The 25,436-nt window shown below is 40.5% G+C and overlaps 1 protein-coding gene across 5 annotated transcripts in view; it reads right to left on the reverse strand.

Annotated features, from left to right (window-relative positions):
• Positions 1–10,446: 10,446 nt before the first annotated feature.
• The window catches only part of SOX5 (SRY-box transcription factor 5), a 195,926-nt gene continuing 180,936 nt past the window's right edge, over positions 10,447–25,436 (reverse strand). For all 5 annotated transcript variants that reach the window (XM_044281304.1, XM_044281306.1, XM_044281305.1 and 2 more), the window contains 4 exons: positions 21,880–21,988; positions 17,042–17,215; positions 15,521–15,737; positions 10,447–15,106 (listed from right to left, as the gene is read on the reverse strand). In XM_044281304.1, coding sequence (XP_044137239.1) covers positions 14,806–15,106; positions 15,521–15,737; positions 17,042–17,215; positions 21,880–21,988 — 801 coding nt within the window. In that variant the 3' untranslated portion in view covers positions 10,447–14,805. The remainder of the gene's footprint in view (positions 15,107–15,520; positions 15,738–17,041; positions 17,216–21,879; positions 21,989–25,436) is intronic.

Raw genomic sequence — 25,436 nt, forward strand, 5'->3', positions numbered from 1 at the left:
GACAGCCCCTGATGACAATGAAGCAACATGGAAAAGTGACATTTTGCAGTAGTTATCTATCTATGGGGGCATTTATCAAGAGCAGCATTTTCCATGCTTGCCTTAAGTCCCTATGCGCTGCTGGAGGAAGCGCCAAAGTTATGTAGAGGCATACTCTTTTACATACGCTTGGCGCTTCCACCAGCGAGCCGTGCGACAGACTGAAATGTACACAGGATTCCTTGCCGGCATAGATTTAGGCCATTTTCCACACCAAAAACTGAGTGGGGAAAAAGTAGCAGATATTGCTGTAAAATGCAGAGCAACTAAATCTGTGACTTATATACATAACTATTGTGGCGTATATACGGTAATAAATGACCCCCTAGAGTTTAGAATTATCATGTTAAAGGGAACCTGTCACCGGGATTTTGTGTATAGAGCTGAGGACATGGGCTGCTAGATGGCCGCTAGCACATCCGCAATACCCAGTCCCCATAGCTCTGTGTGCTTTTATTGTGTAAAAAAACACGATTTGATACATATGCAAATTAACCTGAAATGAGTCCTGTCCCTGACTGACTGAGGTTAATTTGCATATGTATCAAATCTTTTTTTTTTTACACAATAAAAGCACACAGAGCTATGGGGACTGGATATTGCGGATGTGCTAGCGGCCATATAGCAACCCAGGTCCTCAGCTCTATACACAAAATCCAGGTAACAGGTTCCCTTTAAAGTCCATTTTTAATTCTATGAGGCACATTTATCAAATGGTTTCTACTACAGTAGTGGTGTGAAACAGATGGAAATTATGGTGCAAGACATATTGGCGGCATACATCGTGACTTTTCACTTCCCTTATCGCTGTTCAAAAGTGGCTTGACCTTGGGTTTGTGGTCTCCCAGGGCCCAGCAGATTCACTGTCATTAATGCCTGAAACAAGCATACCAATGAGAGTGAATCTACGCTAGTTCATACCTGGTGTAGTATTGAATTTCTAGTGCATGGACTGCTTGGAGAGGAACTGTGAGGCCTGTGCCTCCTAATACATTTGGGCATGTTGCTTTGATGGATTTCATATGGACTGGTGTATGTAATACCAGTCTGAGGCTACTTTCACACTGGCGTTTTGGCTTTCTGTTTGTGAGATCCGTCTTGGGCTCTCACCAGCGGTCCAAAAAGGATCAGTTTTGCCCTAATGCAGTGATGCCCAACCTGCGGCCCTCCAGCTGTTGTAAAACTACAACTCCCACCATGCCCTGCTGTAGGCTGATAGCTGTAGGCTGTCCAGGCATGCTGGGAGTTGTAGTTTCACAACAGCTGGAGGGCCGCAGGTTGCGCATCCGTGCCCTAATGCATTCTGAATGGAAAAGGATCCGCTCAGAATGCATCAGTTTGCCTCCGATCACTCGCCATTCCGCTGTGGATCCGTCTTGGCTGTGTTACAGATAATACAAACGGATCCGTTCATGACGGATGCATGTGGTTGTATTATTGCAACGGATTAGTTTTTCGCAGATTTATGACGGATCCGCCCAAAACGCAAATGTGAAAGCAGCCTTGGTGGAAATCTGCCCCAATGTGTCGAAATACATTGTGTAATGATCAGTGTTACATAATGCAGGAAAAAGAGATGCTCTTGTATGTCTGCTATTTAAAAGATTCATTTGTAGAAAACAGATCAATCTTTTGTCATTTTTTTCTATTAGATACTTTCTGAGCAGAGATCATAAATATCACTGAAAGAACATTTTACGAGTAGGGTCTCACTAGTCCCTGTCCAATGTCCCTCATTCATTTACAAAGTTCCATTTTTGCAGACATTACAAATGGATGCATACTAGCATTAATTATACAGCATGCCTATTATATGACAAGACTAAGAACACAGTGATGAGTCTTCTTTCAATGAACTACTCAGCTCAAAAACAAAGAGCATGTCTATTCCCACTGCAGGGATGAAAAGATGAGTGTCAGCTCATGGGGCTAATGGACTGAGCCCATTGTGAGAGGAGAACTTAACCACTTCCAGACCGGGCCATTTACCCCCTTTCTGGCCAAGCTTAATTTTGCAAATCTGACATGTGTCACTTTATGTGGTAATAACTTTGTAATGCTTTTACTTATCCAGGCCATTCAGAGAATGTTTTCTCGTGACACATTGTACATCGTGTTAATGGTAAATTTGAGTCAATACGTTTTACCTTTATTTATAAAAAATAAAAAAAAGTTAACTATTTTTTTTTTATTCACTGTTTTCAAAATTTGAATCTCTCTGCTTTTTAAGGCCTCATGCACACGACTGTTGTGTCCCGTGTCTGTTGTTCCGTTTTCCGTGATTTTCTGCGGACCCATTGACTTTCAATGGGTCCGTGGAAAACTTGGCTAATGCACCGTTTGGCATCCGCATCCGTGATCCGTGTTTCCAGTCCGTGAAAAAAATATGACCTGTCCTATTATTTTCACGGACAGCGGTTCGCAGACCCATTCAAGTCAATGGGTCCATGAAAAACACAGAGGCACACAAGATTGTCATCCGCGTCCGTTTTTTTCCTATCATTTGTATGGCAAACTTGACTTAGATTTTTTTTAACTTTCCTTCATGTCTGGTGATCCTCCAAAAATAAAGAAATACACACGGAAACAAAAATGGACACGGATCACGGAACCCCTTTTTGCGGACCGCAAAAAATACTGTTGTGTGCATGAGGCCAAAGACAGATAGAGATACCTGATAAAATATTCACTAATTAACATTCCCCATATGTCTACTTTATGTTGGCATCATTTTGGTAATGTAACTTTATTCTTTTAGGACGTTAGAAGGTTTAGAATTTTAAAAGCAATTTTTGAAATTTTTGGGAAAATTTCCAAAATCAACTTTTTTATGGACCAGTTCAGTTCTGAAGTCACTTTGTGGGGCTTACATAATAGAACCAACCCATAAATGACCCCATTTTAGAAACGACACCCCTCAAACTATTCAAAACTAGTTTGAGAAATGTTGTTAACCCTTTGGGTATTCCACTTTTTTGCAGATTTTCCATTTTAATAGTTTTTTTTTCCTGGAACACAGCAACGGTTAACAACAAAACAAGTCTCAATATTTATTACCCTGATTCTGAAGTTTGCAGAAACTCCCCATATGTGGTCGTATACTGCTGTTTGGGCACAACAGGGCACAGAATGCAAGGAGCGCCATATGGTTTTTGGCGAGCAGATTTTTCTGGAATGGTCTTTGGGCACCATGTTGCATTTGAAGAGACCTTGAGGTTCCCCCACAGTCACAGTGAAGTCACAAAAAAAGCTGTTTGGTATCATTTTTCTTTTTTTTTTTACACCATTCACTTGATGGGGTAGATCATGTGATATTTTTATAGATCCAGTAATTAAGGATGCAACGATACCAAATGTCTTTTTTTTTATTATTTTTTTATGTTTTACACAAAACTCATGGTTTTTGTGTTGCCATTTTCTTAGAGCCTTATTTTTTCATTTTTCTGGCTATAGTCTTGTGTGATGGCTTGTTTTTTTGCGGGGTGTGACAAGGTGACGTTTTTATTGCTACTATTTTGGGGGTACATATGACTTTTTGATTGATTGATATTATGTTTTTTGTCAGGTAAGGTTACAATTTGGCGCCATGTTTTTTTTTTTTTTTTACGGCGTTCACCTGATGGGGTAGATCATATGATATTATTATAAAGCTAAAACACAAATGCAATCGCACTCTGCAACCAGAACTCTTATTACGCTTTCATTTTGGCCAAAGCGTAATAAGCTGTACCTGCGCTCTCTGGACTTTGTGTGGCTGTCATGGCCCATAACAGGTAGGAACTAGTGTTAGGGACCACTCATGGAGGCGACCTTGACGTGGTGAGTGGCTTATTACGCTTTGGCCAAAATGTACACCAATGCCTTATTCAACATCCAGCATAGAGGCAGGGCAGAGTGCTGGTTGCAGAGTGCGATTGCATTTGTGTTTTTGCGTTTGTATCTGTATTTTGCCATAGCAATGTGGACCTGCATAGGGTTGTGCTGACTGAACCCCCCACATTATTATAAAGCTGGTCGTTGCGAAAACGGTGATATCAAATATGACTATAAAAAAAATTCTTCTATTTAAAAAAATAATTATAATGGATTTGGCGCGGGAATTTTTTTTTATGTGAAACTTTTTTTTTTCAAAACATTACATTTTTTTATTTTACACTTTGTGTTCCCCAGAAGGTCATACAAGACCTCTGGGGGACATTTAAAGGGGTTGTATGAGATACATACATATATATATATATATATATATATATATATATATACACATACATACACTCACCTAAAGAATTGTTAGGAACACCATACTAATACGGTGTTGGACCCCCTTTTGCCTTCAGAACTGCCTTTATTCTACGTGGCATTGATTCAACAAGGTGCTGATAGCATTCTTTAGAAATGTTGGCCCATATTGATAGGATAGCATCTTGCAGTTGATGGAGATCCAGGGCACGAAGCTCCCGTTCCACCACATCCCAAAGATGCTCTATTGGGTTGAGATCTGGTGACTGTGGGGGCCATTTTAGTACAGTGAACTCATTGTCATGTTCAAGAAACCAATTTGAAATGATTTGAGCTTTGTGACATGGTGCATTATCCTGCTGGAAGTAGCCATCAGAGGATGGGTACATGATGGTCATGAGGGATGGCCAAATTTGGACTCTACCATTTGAATGTTTCAACAGAAATCGAGACTCATCAGACCAGGCAACATTTTCCAGTCTTCAACAGTCCAATTTTGGTGAGCTCGTGCAAATTGTAGCCTCTTTTTCCTATTTGTAGTGGAGATGAGTGGTACCCGGTGGGGTCTTCTGCGGTTGTAGCCCATCCGCCTCAAGGTTGTGTTGTGGCTTCACAAATGCTTTGCTGCATACCTCGGTTGTAACGAGTGGTTATTTCAGTCAACGTTGTTCTTCTATCAGCTTGAATAAGTCGGCCCATTCTCCCCTGACCTCTAGCATCAATAAGGCATTTTCGCCCACAGGACTGCCGCATACTGGATGTTTTTCCCTTTTCACACCATTCTTTGTAAACCCTAGAACTGGTTGTGGGTGAAAATTCCAGTAACTGAGCAGATTGTGAAATACTCAGACCGGCCCCTCTGGCACCAACAACCATGCCACGCTCAAAATTGCTTAAATCACCTTTCTTTCCCATTCTGACATTCAGTTTGGAGTTCAGGAGATTGTCTTGAACAGGACCACAACCCTACATGCATTGAAGCAACTGCCATGTGATTGGTTGACTAGATAATCGCATTAATGAGAAATAGAACAGGTGTTCCTAATAATTCTTTAGGTGAGTGTATATCTCTTACAATGTGCCTTAGAATACACTAAATAGTACTTTTGTCATGTACTGTCTTAATCCAAATAATTGGGTTTCGGCAGCACCGCTGTGGGTTACGTGACCCCTGATGTCATCCTTCAGGCTCTCTGTGCTGACGTTTCGTGTACGAGCTATATTTTCAGTTGAGGCTGATCAAGGTCTATCGAAGACCCGGCAGCTCCTGCACTGACCCGGCCCCGGCGATCACATAACCATCATAGCGCATAGCGCTTCCTGATCTGTATACAGTGATCTAGAAGGCAGGGACACCCTTCGGATGACAACTGATGCAACATGATCATTTTTTTTTTTTTTTTACTGGATCCTGTAAAAAACTGATCCTATGCAATCCTATGCATAAATTATGCTACAGGATCCATTTTTTTTTCCCTCTCTCTCTCTACTTCTGATGGATCAGAAGAACGGAAAGTTAAACGGTGATGTGAACTCAGCTTAAGACACTTTTATGGTTAGCCAGGTCAGTTTGTGAATCCTGATGTAACCAAACTCCAGGAAGATTTGTGTAACATTTGACTTACATTTTAAACCACTGCCACTAAATAAACCTATTGATGAAACATCACTGTGCTATAACATTTGCTAATTTTTGAAACCTGAAATGCGTTGGTCTCTCTCTCTCACCTATATTTCAGAAGCTCTAGTTCCTTCCACAAAACAAAAATATACTGCTGAGAGACTTGTCATCATCCATTAAGCTAGGTTCACATCTGCAGCAGAAGTTCTGGCAGGAGTCTCCATAGCCGATTTCTGGCTAAAAGCATCCAGCAGTATTTTGTCCCGCAAAATCCCCATATCCATGCTGAAAACTTGATGGACCTAATTAGGATGAAACAGACACCAGAGGTGTTCAGCACCTGCTGGATCTAGTGATTCCGTTTTTCTGTTCCTACACTGGAACAGTCTAAACTGTTGTTAGTGGAGGGAAAATTAGAGTGAAAGCTCCTTGAGTAAAAACTTAATGTATTTTGTTTACCCTGAATGAGGGACAAAGGTTAATAATAAAAATTATCAAAATGTTTATAGTCATATTTTTTAATTTTTTTTAAAAAGATTTTTTTTTACTAATTTATTTCCTATTTATTTGATAAAAAATATATATATATTATAATCTGCTGATAATGATGCAAGATTAGTAGATGGATTTTTCTCTGGAGAATTCCCATAATACACACCACATTCTTCCAGCACTGTGACCTGGAGCTAGTGAAACGTATGGATATTTTTTTCTTTGGATTCCTTGAGACGCTTCTCCCAGCAGCTGTGCCGTCACCTACCTCAGTGGGGTTTATTATTCCTTTTTGTAGCCGCTTCCCTGAACAGTAACCGACTTAATCAGACCACCTGCTCCAGAAATCCAAATAATTCAGTGTATTCAAAAAATTAAAGCAATTCATCACAAATCATGTTCATCTTCTGCATTTCAGCTGCTGATTTTTTTTTTCATTTCGTGCCTCATACATAATGTAAAATATAAAAGCATGTTCTAAATAACAGGAAATGGTGAATGACGAGGACAAAGATTCATCATCAATCAGAGAATGGGATTATCTCAGCCCCTCGCAGCCGGCAGGATACGCTAAAACTTCCACAAATATTTTATATTTATTTTAGAATATGAAATCCAAATTTTTGTGCTGTTTCAGCTTTAACTGTAAGGATGGGGAGTAATTTAATATTACCAGTTATCTATAGAGCACAGACAGATATATGTCCCAAATCCACACCCAATGGCGCATGGATTGCAAGCCTTTTTATTTTTAAAACCTCGGTGGCTACATTTGGCTGAACAAAGCCTATTATCAATCACTCAAGGTCAGTGGAAATCTAAAAATGTGACCTTGTGTTTGTAAGGTAACTCTAAGGTCAGAAAACTATTTTTAGGAAGAGTGACAAGAAATTTTATATGGTGCATGGCACCAGAAACCAAGCCGGGACAATAGTCAGGGAATAGCAAGTCTTCTAATGACCAACATGAGCTAAGGTCACCTACGTAGACCTCTCAGTGGAAATAGGAATCACCTCCACTGCACCTATGACCTCAAGACTTTGTTTTTACTATATCCTAGTTAAGGAATATGAGGTGTTATTATGACCCAGGAAATAATAAAGGGTGCCAGACTATTTAATCTTAGGACATACATAGCATATATATGACTCTGTGTTCCTTTGTCTGGGGTTGGGAAACATTTTGCAACACAATATTCTAGGCAGCCATACGATTTAATAGAATGGAAATGAGAATACATCTATTGCCTTTGTGGTGCACTACACATAACAATGTGACTCATTGGTCGATGTATGAATGGCTAATTATGAGTATGTTGTTCCTGTGAACTTCTTGCTCCTCATACCCATGAGGCTTGTCTGCAACCTGCTAGGTATCAGCACTGTATCCGATTCTTAAATTTATTAAGTGAAGTCACACACTATGGAAATTAAAGGGCTTCTGTCACCCCACTAAACTGTTTTTTGTTTTTTTTGTTTACTTATAATCCCTATAGTGCAATTTCTGCATACATAAGCTAAATAATCATTTCGGTTCAGTAGAATTTGTTAAAAACGGAATTTTAAAATATGGAAATTACCTTGCTACCAGCAAGTAGGGCGGCTACTTGCTGGTAGCAGCCGCATCCTCCGATCCTAAAGACGCCCCCTCCGCATGTTGATTGACAGGGCCAGGGAACGGGATTGTTCTCTGCTGGCCCTGTTTGAATTCAAAATCTCGCGGTACCTGTCTTCAATCGGCGCAGGCGCACTGAGATGCGGCCGCGCCGACTGAATACCGTTATGGCGCAGGCGCGAGATCTTAAAAGCAGACAGGGCCAGCAGAGGACGATCCCGTTCCCTGGCCCTGTCAATCAACATGCGGAGGGGGCGTCTTTAGGATCGGAGGATGCGGCTGCTACCAGCAAGTAGCTGCCCTACTTGCTGGTAGCAAGGTAATTTGCATATTTTAAAATTACGTTTTTAACAAATTCTACTGAACCGAAATGATTATTTAGCTTATGTATGCAGAAATCGCACTATAGGGATTATAAGTAAACCAAAAAAAATAATAAACGGTTTAGTGGGGTGACAGAAGCCCTTTAAGTTACAGTAGGAACCTTGGCAAATCACAGGTGCTAAACAGCGTCAAGCAGTGGCTCTGGCAACTTACACAGAATCATTCATTTTGGTGTGAAAAGTAGGAATCGATCTTACAAAAAAAGACAAATAAATCAAATTTAAGATTCTTGACATAAAGTTTGTGAAACTTACAATATTTACAATTATTAGGGTGCTTAGGCCCCAAGTCTCAGTGATGTAAAAGATATATATGCCAAATTTCAAGAAGATTGGATAATATTTAGGGGTTGCACGCATTGATCACTTTTATTACTACTCTCACTTCTGTACCTAGGAGGTTGGTCTAAAAACAACTTCAGTTTCAGGATCCCAGTGGCTCTGCATCAAGCAAGGTGGATGGCTAAGGCAATATATGCACTTAAAATTGTTCTCTTCACTAAACAGTTGAATATTCCTGAACGAGAATTGAAAGGAATGAAACTGGTTGCACATTTTGTCAGCCTTATATATGTTCGGTTTCTGCACATGACCATTGTAAGTCGATGGGCTCCAAAGAATGATTTAGATATGCTACAGCTTCTGAGCCCTTACCCAGATGCAGATGTAAAAAAAAGTGCTCTCACAGTTGCTAAGAGACACCTTTGGTATCTGTCAGAAACAAACGTCGGATTGGCTTTTTTGGACAAATGTATTACTCAGGCTGTTAAGGAAAATATGACAACAAATTTTGAAACCTAACCTGCAAAGAAAAAGGAAATGAAACGATTAGAGGGTAAAAACCTAGTTTTTGAAGGAAAAGACCTGAGCCATTTCGTTACTAATAAAACAAAGACGTTCTTTGAATTGTTTTGGGATCCACGACGTGACAGAATACTGCAGTGATTCTCTAAGAAGTAAATGCTCTTAAGGTGGTCAATGATACCACAGAAAGAGGAATTGCTCTGATAGAAAAGTTTAACGAATCGGTCAGGGACGAACAACAAAAACAATTCTTGTTGAGGGTAGTCGAGCATCACAGAAAAGTCATCACCAAGCTAAAAAAAGAAGGGATTGCATTGTTCAAAGTTGATTAATAGAACAAATGTTTTGCCTATCATACTACCTATTATTCTTAGTGTTTAGTTTTAATAATATTTTAAGTTTGTGATTTCTAGTTTTCCAAATAAAAGTCATTAACATAAAAAAAATTGCCTACTTTTACAAAACTGATCAAAGTGTGCAACCTATAAATATTATCCAATCTTCTTGGCATATATATATTTTACATCACTGAGACTCGGGGCGTAAGCAAAGTCCGCAAAAATTTTACATTTTATTTTTTTCAAATACAAAATGAAACACCCTAACAATTATATTCAATCAATTTGGTCAGAAGCTTGAGTGACGATTTGAAATAAGTATTTTGAGCATCCATATTTAGATTTAAAAGTAATTGAACTTTCCTCTAATAACTGCTAAATAAAAATGAAAAAAATAAAAATACCCCCCCAACATATGGCCAATTAAGAAATATACCACTGAGCTGATGACACTGTTATAAACCTATACACTAAGAACTATAATTGCTTTATAAAATCTAGGTCACGATATTCGCTGACCATAATGAAATACATAAAAATGTATGACATAAGGAAGTTTAAAAATTAACAAAAAAGTTAATAAAATTCAAGAAAGTAATATAAAAAAAAGAAAAGTGAAATAAAATGTGTGAAATAAATATAACAAAATAACATAAATAGCAAAAATAAATAAAATGTAATATAAAAAATGCAATCTAAATAAAGTGTATGAAAGCAATAATACACAAACAAAAAAAAAGAAAAAAAAAAGAAAATGGAATGTTTCAAATTGGTAATATAACAAAAAATTTAATAGTAATTTTAACCTCGCTGAAATGGGTGATGCCAGTATTATGTGTAGTTATAAAGACTTCATTGTCTCTTCTCATATGTTAGATAGATTTCCAGAAGCTTGAAATAAAACACAAGCACACGGGGCAGCTATGAACACATCTGTTGTTTTATTGGTGCCTTGCAGGGCAGTAATACTGAAAAAGGGAAACGCAGAAACCAGGATGTCTGAAACGCACATTTTTTTAAGAGTACAATAAATCCTCTTTTTTTCCATTATTGTGGCATGACTGATAAACAAAAAAAACATGAAAATATACAACTTATATTACACTATGTGTTATGAACAAAATATAAATCTATTACTCTATGTTATATTTACATACTTATTTCTTAGTAAATTTCAAGTGAGATGGTAATTTGCACATACTTTGCTTTGAGCTCCAGGCATTGATTGTCATTTCTTTTTTCGTCTACACCCAAAAGAATTTTTTTTTCAGTGAACTAATGGGTAAAACTGCTAAATCAGCCAGCAACCAAAATGCAAATACAAAAAGTACATTAATATTATTATTTATTTTCCTAACATAAATACAAAATGCAAAAAGATTTTTGTTTTATTTCAAATGCTATAACCAAGAAAATCTGAAAAAAAATAAAAATAAAATAAAATCAGACATAAATAAGAAAGTAATGAAATATCTGGATGATCAGAGAATTAAAGTCAGGTGTGGGGAAGGATACTTATTTTGCTTTACAATTTATAATGGCAGCCACTTTATTAATTCTGTACCGTTTCATGTCATTTCTTTTTGCATATGCAACTTCTTTTAAATCGAATTTACAAAACATTATTCAGCGCAGTATTTAATATGTTCATATATAATCTGACACAGAACAGGGGAATCCCAAAAAAAAGATATAGACTGGAAAACATGACACAAAGAGAAAAAAAAACTCCAGTAACCTAAACAAGAGCCCAATTCTAATAGAAAAAAAGAGTAAATTAAATAATGATAATTAAAGTGTAATAATAATAATGGTAAAACAAAAATGTACATAATTTTTTTTTTAAACATAAAATTTTCAAGAGACAAATGTCAGCATTTTCAGAACAGGCCCCTAAACAAAGTCACTCTGAGGTAAAATTATATAGAAAATTGCTATTGCTAACCCAATTGCAGTGATAAAGGTACATGAATAATGTTGGATTTTTTTTCAAAACCAGCAGATAAATTTTCAGACTTTACTTAAAACGTCATTACTTTTCACAGATTTTATGTGAAAAATAAAGACTATTATATTTCTTTCTGTGGGACCAAGGCTATTATTTGTTTCAATCCACTTTTGAGAATGGGGGGGAGGGGGTTGTTACACTTTTAATGACTTCTGACTAAATGCATCGATCAACACAGTTACAATAAACTCATTGTGGTTGTCACCAAGGCACTAACACCCACAGGTCAGGACGATGCAGTCATTAATTACATTATGTATAACAAGAAATTGATTGAACAATATTGAGGATTTTCCCATCCTGCAGATAATGCATGTGTTATTTAGTCAATTTGGTAATTTTAACATATTATTGATGGCGTTTAGTAACTTATTTTTCATGTGGGTAATATTTTCAGTCTGCATATGTATTTTACTTAAAAAATGTTTAAGGCTTAGCAATTATAAGAATTCAGAAAATTATAGCATGACATAAATGTATTTTTTTTTACCCCAATCATACAATTTCCTTAGGTCAAGGTGTATAAAATGCAGAGTTGCTCGGCTTCCTCCACTTTTATAGAACCTCCCCAATAGAGTTGGTGAGCTGGAGTATACAATGACTGCTCTCCAATGGTCAGGTCAATGTTGACTTTTCAAGAGAAAAGGAGGTGAGTGGAAAATCGATGCTCGGGGTTCATGGCTGTTTATGTGCCAGTCTTACTGGCAAAGTTTCTTAACAAAATTAACTTCTGGCAAGAAATCGTAAAATGCAGCCAAGAAAAACAGGGATCACAGAGAATGGCCAAGACGTGATCTGTAGCCCTATAGAAGAATAACTGTTGCTGCATGTTTTGTTTGGCCTCTCCTGTGGCCGCCTTGGTGGCAACTACCTGGAGCTTAAACAAAGTATTTTTGTAGCCCACAGTCCCATATTCGTAGAGAGCACATTTAACATGACGGCAATTAAAGCATCCAGCGAATGTGAGACAGACGCACGAGTCACAAAAATTGAGAACTAAAAAAAATAAAAATAAATCTAAAAATATTTTTTTTCACATTCTGCACATGAATAATACAGCAAACAAGACAGAAAACACACAAAGGTCTTTCTGTCCAGAAAGCGTTAGATATGGAAATGGCCAATACTGCCATGAAATACCGTTCGGCTGGCATGAAAGGTGCAAATTATAAGCAAAGTTCTGTTTATACATAAAAAAAAATCCAACATTGCCTGAAATAGAGCGATCATTGTAGATTGTAGAGGGTTAAAAAAAAGCTGTGAAATAGAAAAGGAAATTCAAATATCTAGACAGTTTTTTTTTTCTGCACTGTCAAATGATAACAGAATAAAATAAGTAAAAAAAAAATAACCAGGAATAAAATAAATTAGCCATAATTTACTAATTTAGGAACCGCATAACATCATTAATCCTTATAATATCACTAACGAGAAACTGAAGATACAATCCTCCAAATAGAAAAGATATAAAACAACATGCACGATACATTGCTTTATCCGAGGGGCAGCCTGACAATGACAAGCCGCTACCTGCGGAAGCTGATTATCCAACTAGAAGAAGCAGAACAAATCTATAAATTATTAGAAGGGTTTTTCCAGAGGAAGCAAGTCTATTCCATCATTATCCTCAAAACGATTTCATTTTTATTTTTATCCAGCAGGCAAAAGATTGACATTTATGCAATTTCCCTAATTTAAAGAGGTCAATCGAAGAAAATTGTTTCCAGGAAAACTGTTGGGTGGGATGAGGGCGGCATGGTGAGGTGTGATCGGAATTTGCTCAACAAACTCCTTACAAGACATGTTGTAACTATTCAGCACTTCTGAACCCGAGCGTAGGGAACATTTCAGCATCATTTTCCTGGTTGTTTTGGAACCTTTTTTTTTTTACATACAGAATAGAGAATGGCTGTAATCCAGGAGGATACAAAAAGTTGCAGAAATTCATGACATGGAATCCCAAAAAATTTCATCTGGGTTAGCGCACATAGGGGCCTGTGTATTCCTTATTTTGGTATTTAAAAACATGGCAATGATAAGTAGTGTTTGTAGAATTGTCTGGGGTGTTACTATGAATAAAAATTAACGTTTATATTTTTCTTTATCTATTTACAAAGCCTCTTCTTTCTGGCAATGACCGAGGTCTAAAGAAAAAAGAGAAAAAAAAAAAAAAAAAAGAAGAACCCTCTAAAAACTATTGTGGCCAAATAAGACATATATTTTAAGAGCTAATATATTTATATAAAAAGTTTTTACAATTTAAAAACTTGCTATTATTTCCCAAAATCTAATTTTTTTTCTTTTCTTCGCTAGATATTTGAAGTGCAAAATATTCATTAAAGGCTTCTTAAAGTCTGGTGACAAGTAGGATATGGGATTTGATCCCATGTTAAGCATGATACAAACATATCATCAGTCTCCAGACACGCTCACACTCACACTGAAGTCATAAAATATTTTTTTTTCTAGTTTCTTGTGTTTCTCACCTGAGAACCGTGACTACAGTTTCTGTTCAAAAAAGAAAAGAAATAATAAAAAATAAAAAAAAATCACTCTTACCAGCTGCTGGTCAATTGTCAGTTCTTATAAGAGATTGTCTAAGACATAACACTGTCCTAATGTAAGACGGACAAAAACATTAGAATATTCAGCACAAATTTGGCACTTGCTAAAAAACATGATATGCAACAGGTGAAGATTCGATGAAGGAGGTTAGGTGTCCACATGCGGCAGTCCTTTGGATCCGCCCACAACACTGATATATAAAAGGGGAAGGAGTTGGCCAGGAGCATCTTTTTGTCAGGTGCATTACCCAAAAAATTGTAAAAAAAAAAAAAAAAAATCTTATTCCTCTTTAAACTTTAGCACAAAACGACAAAACACATTCACAAGCCACTTGTTGGCACTGTGTACCTGAGTGAGAATTTCTAGAACATTTTCGAACAAACAGCCATAAAGTTTTTTTAATATTTTTTTTTTTTTTTTAATATGAAAAAAAAAAGTTTGAAGGGTAAGACGTCAGTGCTAAGCAGCTGATTTACTGGCATGTATTTTACCCATAGCTTATCCCATTCTTTTGGTGGAAATGTTGTTGTCACTTGTTTTTCTCTTCCATTTCAACCGGTTTGGTTGACTGGTTTGTCAATCGATGTCCCATCTTGTGATAGAGAACAGTTTAAAGTAACAGTCAGTGTATGTGTAGCGCCGCTGATACGGGCGAGTTAGGTTGGGCTTTAAGAAGTCCACATAAGTTCACACTCTCTTCCCGTATCAGTTGGTCTGCTCCGTTCTGTGATGTTCACTGTCACTGCCATAATCCACGTCTGGGTCGTCCTCCTCATCGTACTCATCATATATTTCACCATTGATGTCCACGTTTGGAGCTTCCACCTTGATGTGAGGTTCATCTCCTTTTAAGCTGTAAGTGCTTTGGATGACTTGCATGCCTGGTTCAGGGCTACTTGAGACACTCGAATGTTCAGAGGGTAAGTGGGGTGAAGGCATTCCTGCCATAGCTATGGCTCCTGGGTAAACAACACTCGTCGTGGTGATTGGGATCTGTGCTTGTTGGCTGCAAATTTAGAAGAGAAAAAATAGGAAATATTACTAAATGTAAAAAAAAAAAAAAAAACACACTATGGGAGTCATTTATTATGTGAACTACGACATTTTTTGGCGTACTTTTGTTGCAGATTTCATCGCAAGAGCCTGTCTGGTTCTTCGTTTTCTGTGCCTGTTTTTGGCGTAGAAAACGATTTAAATCTACGCCTGCAAAGGAGCTGGCGTAGATTTAAGCAAGTTGCACGGCTGCCATTGAAGTGTCTAAGTTATGTAGAGGCTGGCATCTCTACATAACTTAGGCGCATCAAGCACCAGCGGACAGGGACTAAGACCGTCTAAATCGCTGGTCTTAGTAAATGTCCCTCTATGGGAAGAGGGATGGATAGACAGACATGAAACAGATAGATATGAGATAGACACTTACCCAACATTAAAATACTGTCTCATCTCCTGTCGTCTGCTCCTCATGATCGCTTTATATTCACCGATCCTCAGTTTTTTGCCATCTACGAGACATGTGCGTTTCGGCCGTGGCTTATACTTGTAGTCCGGATACTTCTCCAGGTGCTGCTTGCTGAGTCGGGCCTGCTCCTCATAGTATGGCTGCTTCTCTAGATTTGTCATGGCTTTCCAGCGAGATCCTGGAACATGAAAACATCCCATTATTTCTGTCCAGATGACTTACGGTAACTACGCTAAAAAATATGTCAGCAACTGGACTTCTAATATCAATCAGACACTACTACTATTACTAATACATACGGACAACAGTACTAGTATTCCTGCTGTACTACTAACTTACATGGATACTACTACCAATATATGCAGATGCTACTAGTATATATGGACAGTACTATAATTAATGTCATCCCTTGTGACTACATGTTTAATATTATTTACATGAACTCTAGCTTCAGGACATTGTATAACTGTAACAATGTACATCAACCCATAACTATCAGTCCCAATAAGGCCTCATACACAACACTGGTTTTGGTCCTTGTCTGTTCCATGTTTTTTCGTGGGGAAGACATGCAGACCCTTTTATTTCGATGGTAGTGCAAAAAATGCAGACAGCAAACGAATGTCTTCTGTGTGCTGTCCACGTCAGTGCCACAAATGATAAAACATGTCCTATTCCTGTCAGTTTTGTGGACAAGAATAGGCATTTCTCTAATACCAAACTAGGAAAGTGCAGCATGCAAACAGCTGATATCCATGTTTTGCGGATCCACGGTTTGCGGACCACAAAACGGCAATGGCTGTGTGCATGAGGCCTTACACGCATGTTAGGTTGAGTATACAGAGGGAGACCCACTGATCCTAGGAAAAAACAAAAAATATATTGACTAAATAATATCCAACATGACAGACTTTGTTGGAGGTGGGGCCTACTATCAAAACGGACAGATCTGCCCACAAACAACTGCAGCATTGGAGGGGAGAAGCTGTTGTGTTCCAGATGTCGGATTTGCTGTGTCCCAGACACTTTGTTTCCATTCTGCACTTGTTAAGTCTGTTTCATTGTTTCTCTTTTTTTCGGGTTGGTGGTAGTGGTGGGGGGGTTGTTATGTTATTTTTTTATGTGATCTGCAATGAATTTGCACATTGTCTGCGACTACTGTACGTATAATGAAAGAAAGCTGTGTGAGCTCGCTCCTGATCACCGGCCAAACAGTCAGAGGCGATTCCTTCTGTTAACAATTTCAGGGGGAACGGCTGATTAAGACCAGATCTTCAGAGCCTGTAAAATGTCAGTGCCGCTCTCTCGAGATGCCACAAATGTCAGCTCGATGCAAGTGTCTATTCTGTACAGCAACATGTCTATACCGTATCAAATAAGACAAAGGCAGCCGGACATGTGAATAATGGATGCGGCTACACCTGTGGCTCATGCACTAATGTGGCATATAACACAGAGGGTGGGGGATGGAAGTTTCTCTACCTAATATCTTGCTGATGTTTGAGTTATGCATATCGGGGAAAGCCTGAAGGATTTTTCTGCGCTCGTCTTTTGCCCAGACCATGAAGGCGTTCATTGGCCGTTTAATATGCGGCTCGCTGCTTCCACGTCCTCGGGACTCCCGATATATTCTAGATTCTGACACTCCAGCACTTCCTACAGGAAATAACAATAAGATGTGGTGAGTCCGGGAAAAGGAGGTTAATGCGTGAGGGATGGGATGCAGAAGTGACATCACGTAATGGGTCATGAAAGAACAGATTAAACAAAGTAAGAACCAACATCCAACAAGTATCAAGGCAGAGAGGGTAAGCTGTCCGCCTTATACCACTGCTGCCCCAGTATGAGATGTGTATAGTTACAGAGTGAGATGCCGGGTGTGTATAGATACAGAGTGAGTGTGAGATGCTGGGTGTGTATAGTTACAGTGTGAGGTCCTGGGTGTGTATATTTACAGTGTGAGATGCTGAGTGTGTATAGATACAGAGTAAAGGGCCCTTTACACAGGCAGAGAATCCCGGAGATAATCACTAACGAGCATTCATAGGAACACTCTTTAGCAATTATCTGGTGGGGTAATGTGCGGCTGATTACCAGATGAACGAGAGATAAGAAGTTATCGTTTGCCGGCAGCAGAACGTGCAGTGAAAACAGCATCTGCTGCCGGCAAATAACTAGTCAATATTGGGACAAGTGAAGGCATTAGCGATCCCTCATACTGTGGAGAAGATCGCTGCATGTAAAGTGTGTGAGATGCTCTGTGTGTACAGATACAGAGTGAGTGTGAGATGCTGGGTGCGTGAAGTTACAGTGTGAGATGCCAGATTTGTATAGTTACAGTGTGAGTGTGAGATACTGGGTTTGTATATTTACAGTGTGAGATGCTGGGTGTGTAGTTACAGAGCGAGTGTGAGATACTGGGTTTGTATATTTACAGTGTGAGATGATGGGTGTGTATAGTTACAGAGTGAGTGTGAGATGCTGGGTGTGTATAGTTACAGAGTAAGTGTGAGATGCTGGATGTGCATAGTTACAGTGTGAGATGCTGGGTGTGTATAGTTACAGTGTGAGTGTGAGATACTGGGTTTGTATATTTACAGAGCGAGTGTGAGATGCTGGATGTGCATAGTTACAGTGTGAGATGCTGGGTGTGTATAGTTACAGAGTGGGTGTGAGATGCTGGGTGTGTATAGTTACAGAGTGAGTGTGGGATGCTGGGTGTGTAGTTACAGAGCGAGTGTGAGATGCTGGGTATGTATAGTTACAGAGTGAGTGTGAGATGCTGGGTATGTATAGTTACAGAGCGAGTGTGAGATGATGGGTGTGTATAGTTACAGAGTGAGTGTGGGATGCTGGGTGTGTAGTTACAGAGCGAGTGTGAGATGCTGGGTATGTATAGTTACAGAGCGAGTGTGAGATGCTGGATGTGCATAGTTACAGTGTGAGATGCTGGGTGTGTATAGTTACAGAGTGGGTGTGAGATGCTGGGTGTGTATAGTTACAGAGTGAGTGTGGGATGCTGGGTGTGTATAGTTACAGAGTGAGTGTGGGATGCTGGGTGTGTAGTTACAGAGCGAGTGTGAGATGCTGGGTATGTATAGTTACAGAGTGAGTGTGAGATGCTGGGTATGTATAGTTACAGAGCGAGTGTGAGATGCTGGGTATGTATAGTTACAGAGTGAGTGTGGGATGCTGGGTGTGTAGTTACAGAGCGAGTGTGAGATGCTGGATGTGCATAGTTACAGTGTGAGATGCTGGGTGTGTATAGTTACAGAGTGAGTGTGAGATGCTGGGTATGTATAGTTACAGAGCGAGTGTGAGATGCTGGGTATGTATAGTTACAGAGCGAGTGTGAGATGCTGGGTGTGTAGTTACAGAGCGAGTGTGAGATGCTGGATGTGCATAGTTACAGTGTGAGATGCTGGGTGTGTATAGTTACAGAGTGAGTGTGAGATGCTGGGTGTGTAGTTGCAGAGTGAGTGTGGGATGCTGGGTGTGTATAGTTACAGAGTGAGTGTGAGATGCTGGATGTGCATAGTTACAGTGTGAGATGCTGGGTGTGTAGTTACAGAGTGAGTGTGAGATGCTGAGTGTGTATAGTTACAGAATGAGTGTGAGATGCTGGGTGTGTAGTTACAGAGCGAGTGTGAGATGCTGGATGTGCATAGTTACAGTGTGAGATGCTGGGTGTGTATAGTTACAGAGTGAGTGTGAGATGCTGGGTGTGTAGTTGCAGTGTGAGTGTGGGATGCTGGGTGTGCATTGTTACAGAGCGAGTGTGAGATGATGGGTGTGTATAGTTACAGAGTGAGTGTGGGATGCTGGGTGTGTAGTTACAGAGCGAGTGTGAGATGCTGGGTATGTATAGTTACAGAGCGAGTGTGAGATGCTGGATGTGCATAGTTACAGTGTGAGATGCTGGGTGTGTATAGTTACAGAGTGGGTGTGAGATGCTGGGTGTGTATAGTTACAGAGTGAGTGTGGGATGCTGGGTGTGTATAGTTACAGAGTGAGTGTGGGATGCTGGGTGTGTAGTTACAGAGCGAGTGTGAGATGCTGGGTATGTATAGTTACAGAGTGAGTGTGAGATGCTGGGTATGTATAGTTACAGAGCGAGTGTGAGATGCTGGGTATGTATAGTTACAGAGTGAGTGTGGGATGCTGGGTGTGTAGTTACAGAGCGAGTGTGAGATGCTGGATGTGCATAGTTACAGTGTGAGATGCTGGGTGTGTAGTTACAGAGTGAGTGTGAGATGCTGAGTGTGTATAGTTACAGTGTGAGATGCTGGGTGTGTATAGTTACAGAGTGAGTGTGAGATGCTGGGTGTGTAGTTGCAGTGTGAGTGTGAGATGCTGGGTGTGTAGTTACAGAGCGAGTGTGAGATGCTGGGTATGTATAGTTACAGAGTGAGTGTGAGATGCTGGGTATGTATAGTTACAGAGCGAGTGTGAGATGATGGGTGTGTATAGTTACAGAGTGAGTGTGGGATGCTGGGTGTGTAGTTACAGAGCGAGTGTGAGATGCTGGGTATGTATAGTTACAGAGCGAGTGTGAGATGCTGGATGTGCATAGTTACAGTGTGAGATGCTGGGTGTGTATAGTTTCAGAGTGGGTGTGAGATGCTGGGTGTGTATAGTTACAGAGTGAGTGTGGGATGCTGGGTGTGTATAGTTACAGAGTGAGTGTGGGATGCTGGGTGTGTAGTTACAGAGCGAGTGTGAGATGCTGGGTATGTATAGTTACAGAGTGAGTGTGAGATGCTGGGTATGTATAGTTACAGAGCGAGTGTGAGATGCTGGGTATGTATAGTTACAGAGTGAGTGTGGGATGCTGGGTGTGTAGTTACAGAGCGAGTGTGAGATGCTGGATGTGCATAGTTACAGTGTGAGATGCTGGGTGTGTATAGTTACAGAGTGAGTGTGAGATGCTGGGTATGTATAGTTACAGAGCGAGTGTGAGATGCTGGGTATGTATAGTTACAGAGCGAGTGTGAGATGCTGGGTGTGTAGTTACAGAGCGAGTGTGAGATGCTGGATGTGCATAGTTACAGTGTGAGATGCTGGGTGTGTATAGTTACAGAGTGAGTGTGAGATGCTGGGTGTGTAGTTGCAGAGTGAGTGTGGGATGCTGGGTGTGTATAGTTACAGAGTGAGTGTGAGATGCTGGATGTGCATAGTTACAGTGTGAGATGCTGGGTGTGTAGTTACAGAGTGAGTGTGAGATGCTGAGTGTGTATAGTTACAGAATGAGTGTGAGATGCTGGGTGTGTAGTTACAGAGCGAGTGTGAGATGCTGGATGTGCATAGTTACAGTGTGAGATGCTGGGTGTGTATAGTTACAGAGTGAGTGTGAGATGCTGGGTGTGTAGTTGCAGTGTGAGTGTGGGATGCTGGGTGTGCATTGTTACAGAGCGAGTGTGAGATGATGGGTGTGTATAGTTACAGAGTGAGTGTGGGATGCTGGGTGTGTAGTTACAGAGCGAGTGTGAGATGCTGGGTATGTATAGTTACAGAGCGAGTGTGAGATGCTGGATGTGCATAGTTACAGTGTGAGATGCTGGGTGTGTATAGTTACAGAGTGGGTGTGAGATGCTGGGTGTGTATAGTTACAGAGTGAGTGTGGGATGCTGGGTGTGTATAGTTACAGAGTGAGTGTGGGATGCTGGGTGTGTAGTTACAGAGCGAGTGTGAGATGCTGGGTATGTATAGTTACAGAGTGAGTGTGAGATGCTGGGTATGTATAGTTACAGAGCGAGTGTGAGATGCTGGGTATGTATAGTTACAGAGTGAGTGTGGGATGCTGGGTGTGTAGTTACAGAGCGAGTGTGAGATGCTGGATGTGCATAGTTACAGTGTGAGATGCTGGGTGTGTAGTTACAGAGTGAGTGTGAGATGCTGAGTGTGTATAGTTACAGTGTGAGATGCTGGGTGTGTATAGTTACAGAGTGAGTGTGAGATGCTGGGTGTGTAGTTGCAGTGTGAGTGTGAGATGCTGGGTGTGTAGTTACAGAGCGAGTGTGAGATGCTGGATGTGCATAGTTACAGTGTGAGATGCTGGGTGTGTATAGTTACAGAGTGAGTGTGAGATGCTGGGTGTGTAGTTGCAGTGTGAGTGTGGGATGCTGGGTGTGCATTGTTACAGAGTGAGTGTGAGATGCTGGATGTGCATAGTTACAGTGTGAAATGCTGGGTGTGTAGTTGCAGGGTGAGTGTGAGATGCTGGGTGTGTATATTTAACTAGTCAGATAAAGTGACAGGCTGGCATTATGTTTCAATTGTCATTATGCCCCTGAGTATGGCACCCTTAGGTGCACTCTTACCGTCAGAGTCTCCACTTAAGTTGAAGTCCATCATGGTATGACCGAGCTTCCCATCATCACTCTGCCGCACCGAGAGCTGCTGCGACAGACATTCTAACGAGGATTTATCCTGCAGGAGAGAAGAAACCCCAGAAGGTGAGTATAATATGTATAATATCCACACATTAATCAACATCCTTCCCCTCACAGTGTCGGTGACAAACTCCATCACTGCAGAGAGAAGTGTAAAATAAAATTGCCACATCCGCTATACAGTGACATATACTGATAAAGATGGCCATCAGTTCTGTTATCCCCAGATGTTCTCATCTAAGACAAAAGTCATGAGAAAAGTGAAAGGGAACATATTGTAAGAGCTGGCTCCGGCGCTGCTGCTCCCCTCCTAGCGGCGCTTTTATAGGTCTCTATTATTCCAGTAAAAGCTCGGCAGCGGAGAGACCACCAGAGAGGATGAAAGCCGAATGATTAATTAGTTATCTCTTTATTAGCTTAGAATGAATAAATGACGAGAGCGTTAATCCCCCCCCCCCCCCCAATATCTGGAATCTTTAGCAGATAAAGGACAATAATCCTCCCACTACATCCAGAAAGATCATTAAAATGTGAGCATGCTACGGCTGTGCGAGGGCATCCAGGGGGCACGCGAACAATAGGCGAGAACCGAACAACAATACTCTGCTCGTATGACTGTATGTACTGTGTATGTATCCACCACTGCATAGAACACACACTTCTCAAACATATTATACAGGTCTATTCTTACATGGCCACCAGGGGTCGGCATTATATGGGACTCTACAGAGGGCAAATAGCAGCTGTTATTGCGGTATATTTCAAGCACATGCCTCGTTTCCTTCTACTGTGCCCTCTACTAAACTCAATTTCAGATCCAGGACTGAGGTGGGCTATCAGGTGGGTGTACAAAGGGCTGTATTACACCAACAGACAATCATTGGTCAGATGGCCAATTACACACACAGATCTTTTGTTATACACAGCAACTATTTGCCTGATTGGACAGAAATTGGTCAGATAATCTGTTGGTGTAATACAGCCTTAACCTATGCACAATAGTGTATTAACCTGATAAATGCAGAGGGTTGACACACAAAAGGGAGAAAATGAAGGATATGCCTAGATTTGTAGGTAGGTGGGTGATTAGTGCGCGTAGACAGCTCTCCGCTGTCTCCAATATGGCTGCCTATGTTTGTAGCATCCTGCAGGAAGGGCAGCTCTGGAGCAAAAACTACTGAAATACAGTGCAGACAAAGAGAACAGGGAGTGGGCAGAGACATGGCATGAGACAATGTGAATAAAACCAGTACCCACATGCCTTATTTATTGTAATATGGTCAGGAAACAGATTAAGTATTCCGCCCAGTGCATTTATATCACTGTAGTACATGTATGTGTGTATGTAGTCTGTGCTGCTTAGCTGGCTTTATTAGCCGTCAGCCTGCAGGAATGAATGGAAATCCTTCATGAGAGAAGTTACATTATATTCTGGAAGCAGCGGAGAGTCGTCAGCAGAAGTTATTGCTGGGCCGCTGCCGATATCTTTACCTTTCTGTCATTAGAAAAATAAAATTAAATCATTTTCAGGCCCTGGGCGCTCGCACATAATAAGTCTTTGCCATGCGTGGGCTCTCATTAGCTGGAAGTTATGGCACGGTGACAAACGAGGGAGTGCGACCGCACTGAGATGTATATTACTGACCATCTGTGAAAATACGGCTCATAGCCATTGAACACGCACAGCTGTAAATACAGGCAAACTGTGTAAAGGACGGCACTAAACTCCACTACAACAGCGACTAATTACTGACCGGAACATGGGACGCCGAACACTATCTGAGTGCGAGCGAGTAATACAGGGCGCTGACGCCCGTCTCAGGCATACCAGGCAGATGGAGACCCCTGGCGCAGTCCCAGAAAAGGATAAAATTAGATTGGACATGCAGCAGTTTTCCCAAAATTGAGGATAAACCTACACATGGAATACTGTAAACCCAGTAAAGGGAGAAAAAATAAATAAATAAAAAAGCCAAAAATAAGAAAAGTTAAATAACAAAAAATAAATAAATGAACAAGTAAAAAATCATTAGGGGGAAAAAAACTAAAAAGACAAAAAATAGGGAACGAGAATTTTTCTTTCTAAATGTCAGGTTCTCAATCCACGACTCTCACAATGACAATGTGAAGGAAGAATTGCGCATCATATTTGACCTGTAACCCTGGCGTACATCTTGCGTATCTCTTCACTAAATTATGGGCGTTTTATATCTCTCGCTCACTTATACAATTTCTACTTTTAGCTGCTGCCAGAAGATTTTGACTACAAGAACAGTAGAGAATCTTGTACCTAAGGAAATTTGTCACAAACAAAAAAAACTTCCATAATGTATCATTTATTACCAGGAAACGTACCTGGTATAAACCGCCTGAGAGCAGGAGGGCAGGGGTGAGTGGAGACAGATACTACAGTGACCTGCAAACTATGGCTACAGAAACTACAACCACCATCAGCAGTCAGGGCATGCTGGGAACTGTAGCTCCACAACAGGCTGCAGACCATTAGCCTAAAGTGCTGGGCTTTTACAATGAAAAGGTTCCTGCTGTTACTTGTGGCCGAGTGTCTACAAACCAGCAGAAAGTCATGTGTAGGGAACAACATCTGATCTGTATTAAAGGAGATTAACCGGGGCTACAGCCTGGAATTACTGGAAAGTAAAGCCCCCCGTCCAAGTACAAGCCATCAGCACAATTGCTGTGAGGGGCTGACGTGTAACCTGTGATCCTCATGAACACCAATTTCCATAGCATTAAAATGCCTTTAATAGGCTCCCGCGTCCAGCCATAAGACTTGCTCTGTGACTATCGTGCAGTCAACATGAAGGCTTCCTGTCTAAAACGATTTGGTCGGTTGTCACTTGACGGTTCCCAGCAAGCAATGAACATAGGGGGGATATGGGGGAATGGAGTGGGGGGCAGCTCAGAGGTGAAGTTGCTTCTGTAATGGAAGACTACAGAAGAAAAGGGTGCAGATGCCTGGTGAATGAGAGTGCTCGCTGCACCCTCTGCTCAATGCAATGTGCTTAACAAATAACAGCAATTTAGTGGCGCTGGCGAGGAGCGGCTGCAGTCACTTTACATTAGCATCTGGCGGAGTGTTAAAGCCTCTTCTGCACAGGGTGGAATTTTTGCTCTGAGCTTCCTTTCAAGAAAGCTTAAATATTTGAACATAAATTCCTCTCTGCTCGCCGTCACTCCTTGAGCTGCTGCTTTATCCGTACATGAAAGCGTTACAGACGCAGCGTGTTATAGCCATTCACACTGCAGAAACCGGCTTAATGGTTTTATAGTAACTATCCACTTTGGCAAAACTTTTCTACGGTATGAGGCATGAAAAAATAGGGAATTAATTTTGTAATGGGGAGTATCTATTAGCCATAGTTTGCAGATCAGGTTTAGTCTACTGTATTCTATCGGTTGGTAGATCTATGGATCAGTAGGATCCTAATCCAGTCTCGTTGAGTAAGTAGTGCAGGCCATGCTGG

The sequence above is a fragment of the Bufo gargarizans genome, chromosome 2 (genome assembly GCF_014858855.1).
Source record: "Bufo gargarizans isolate SCDJY-AF-19 chromosome 2, ASM1485885v1, whole genome shotgun sequence".
NCBI lineage: Eukaryota > Metazoa > Chordata > Amphibia > Anura > Bufonidae > Bufo > Bufo gargarizans.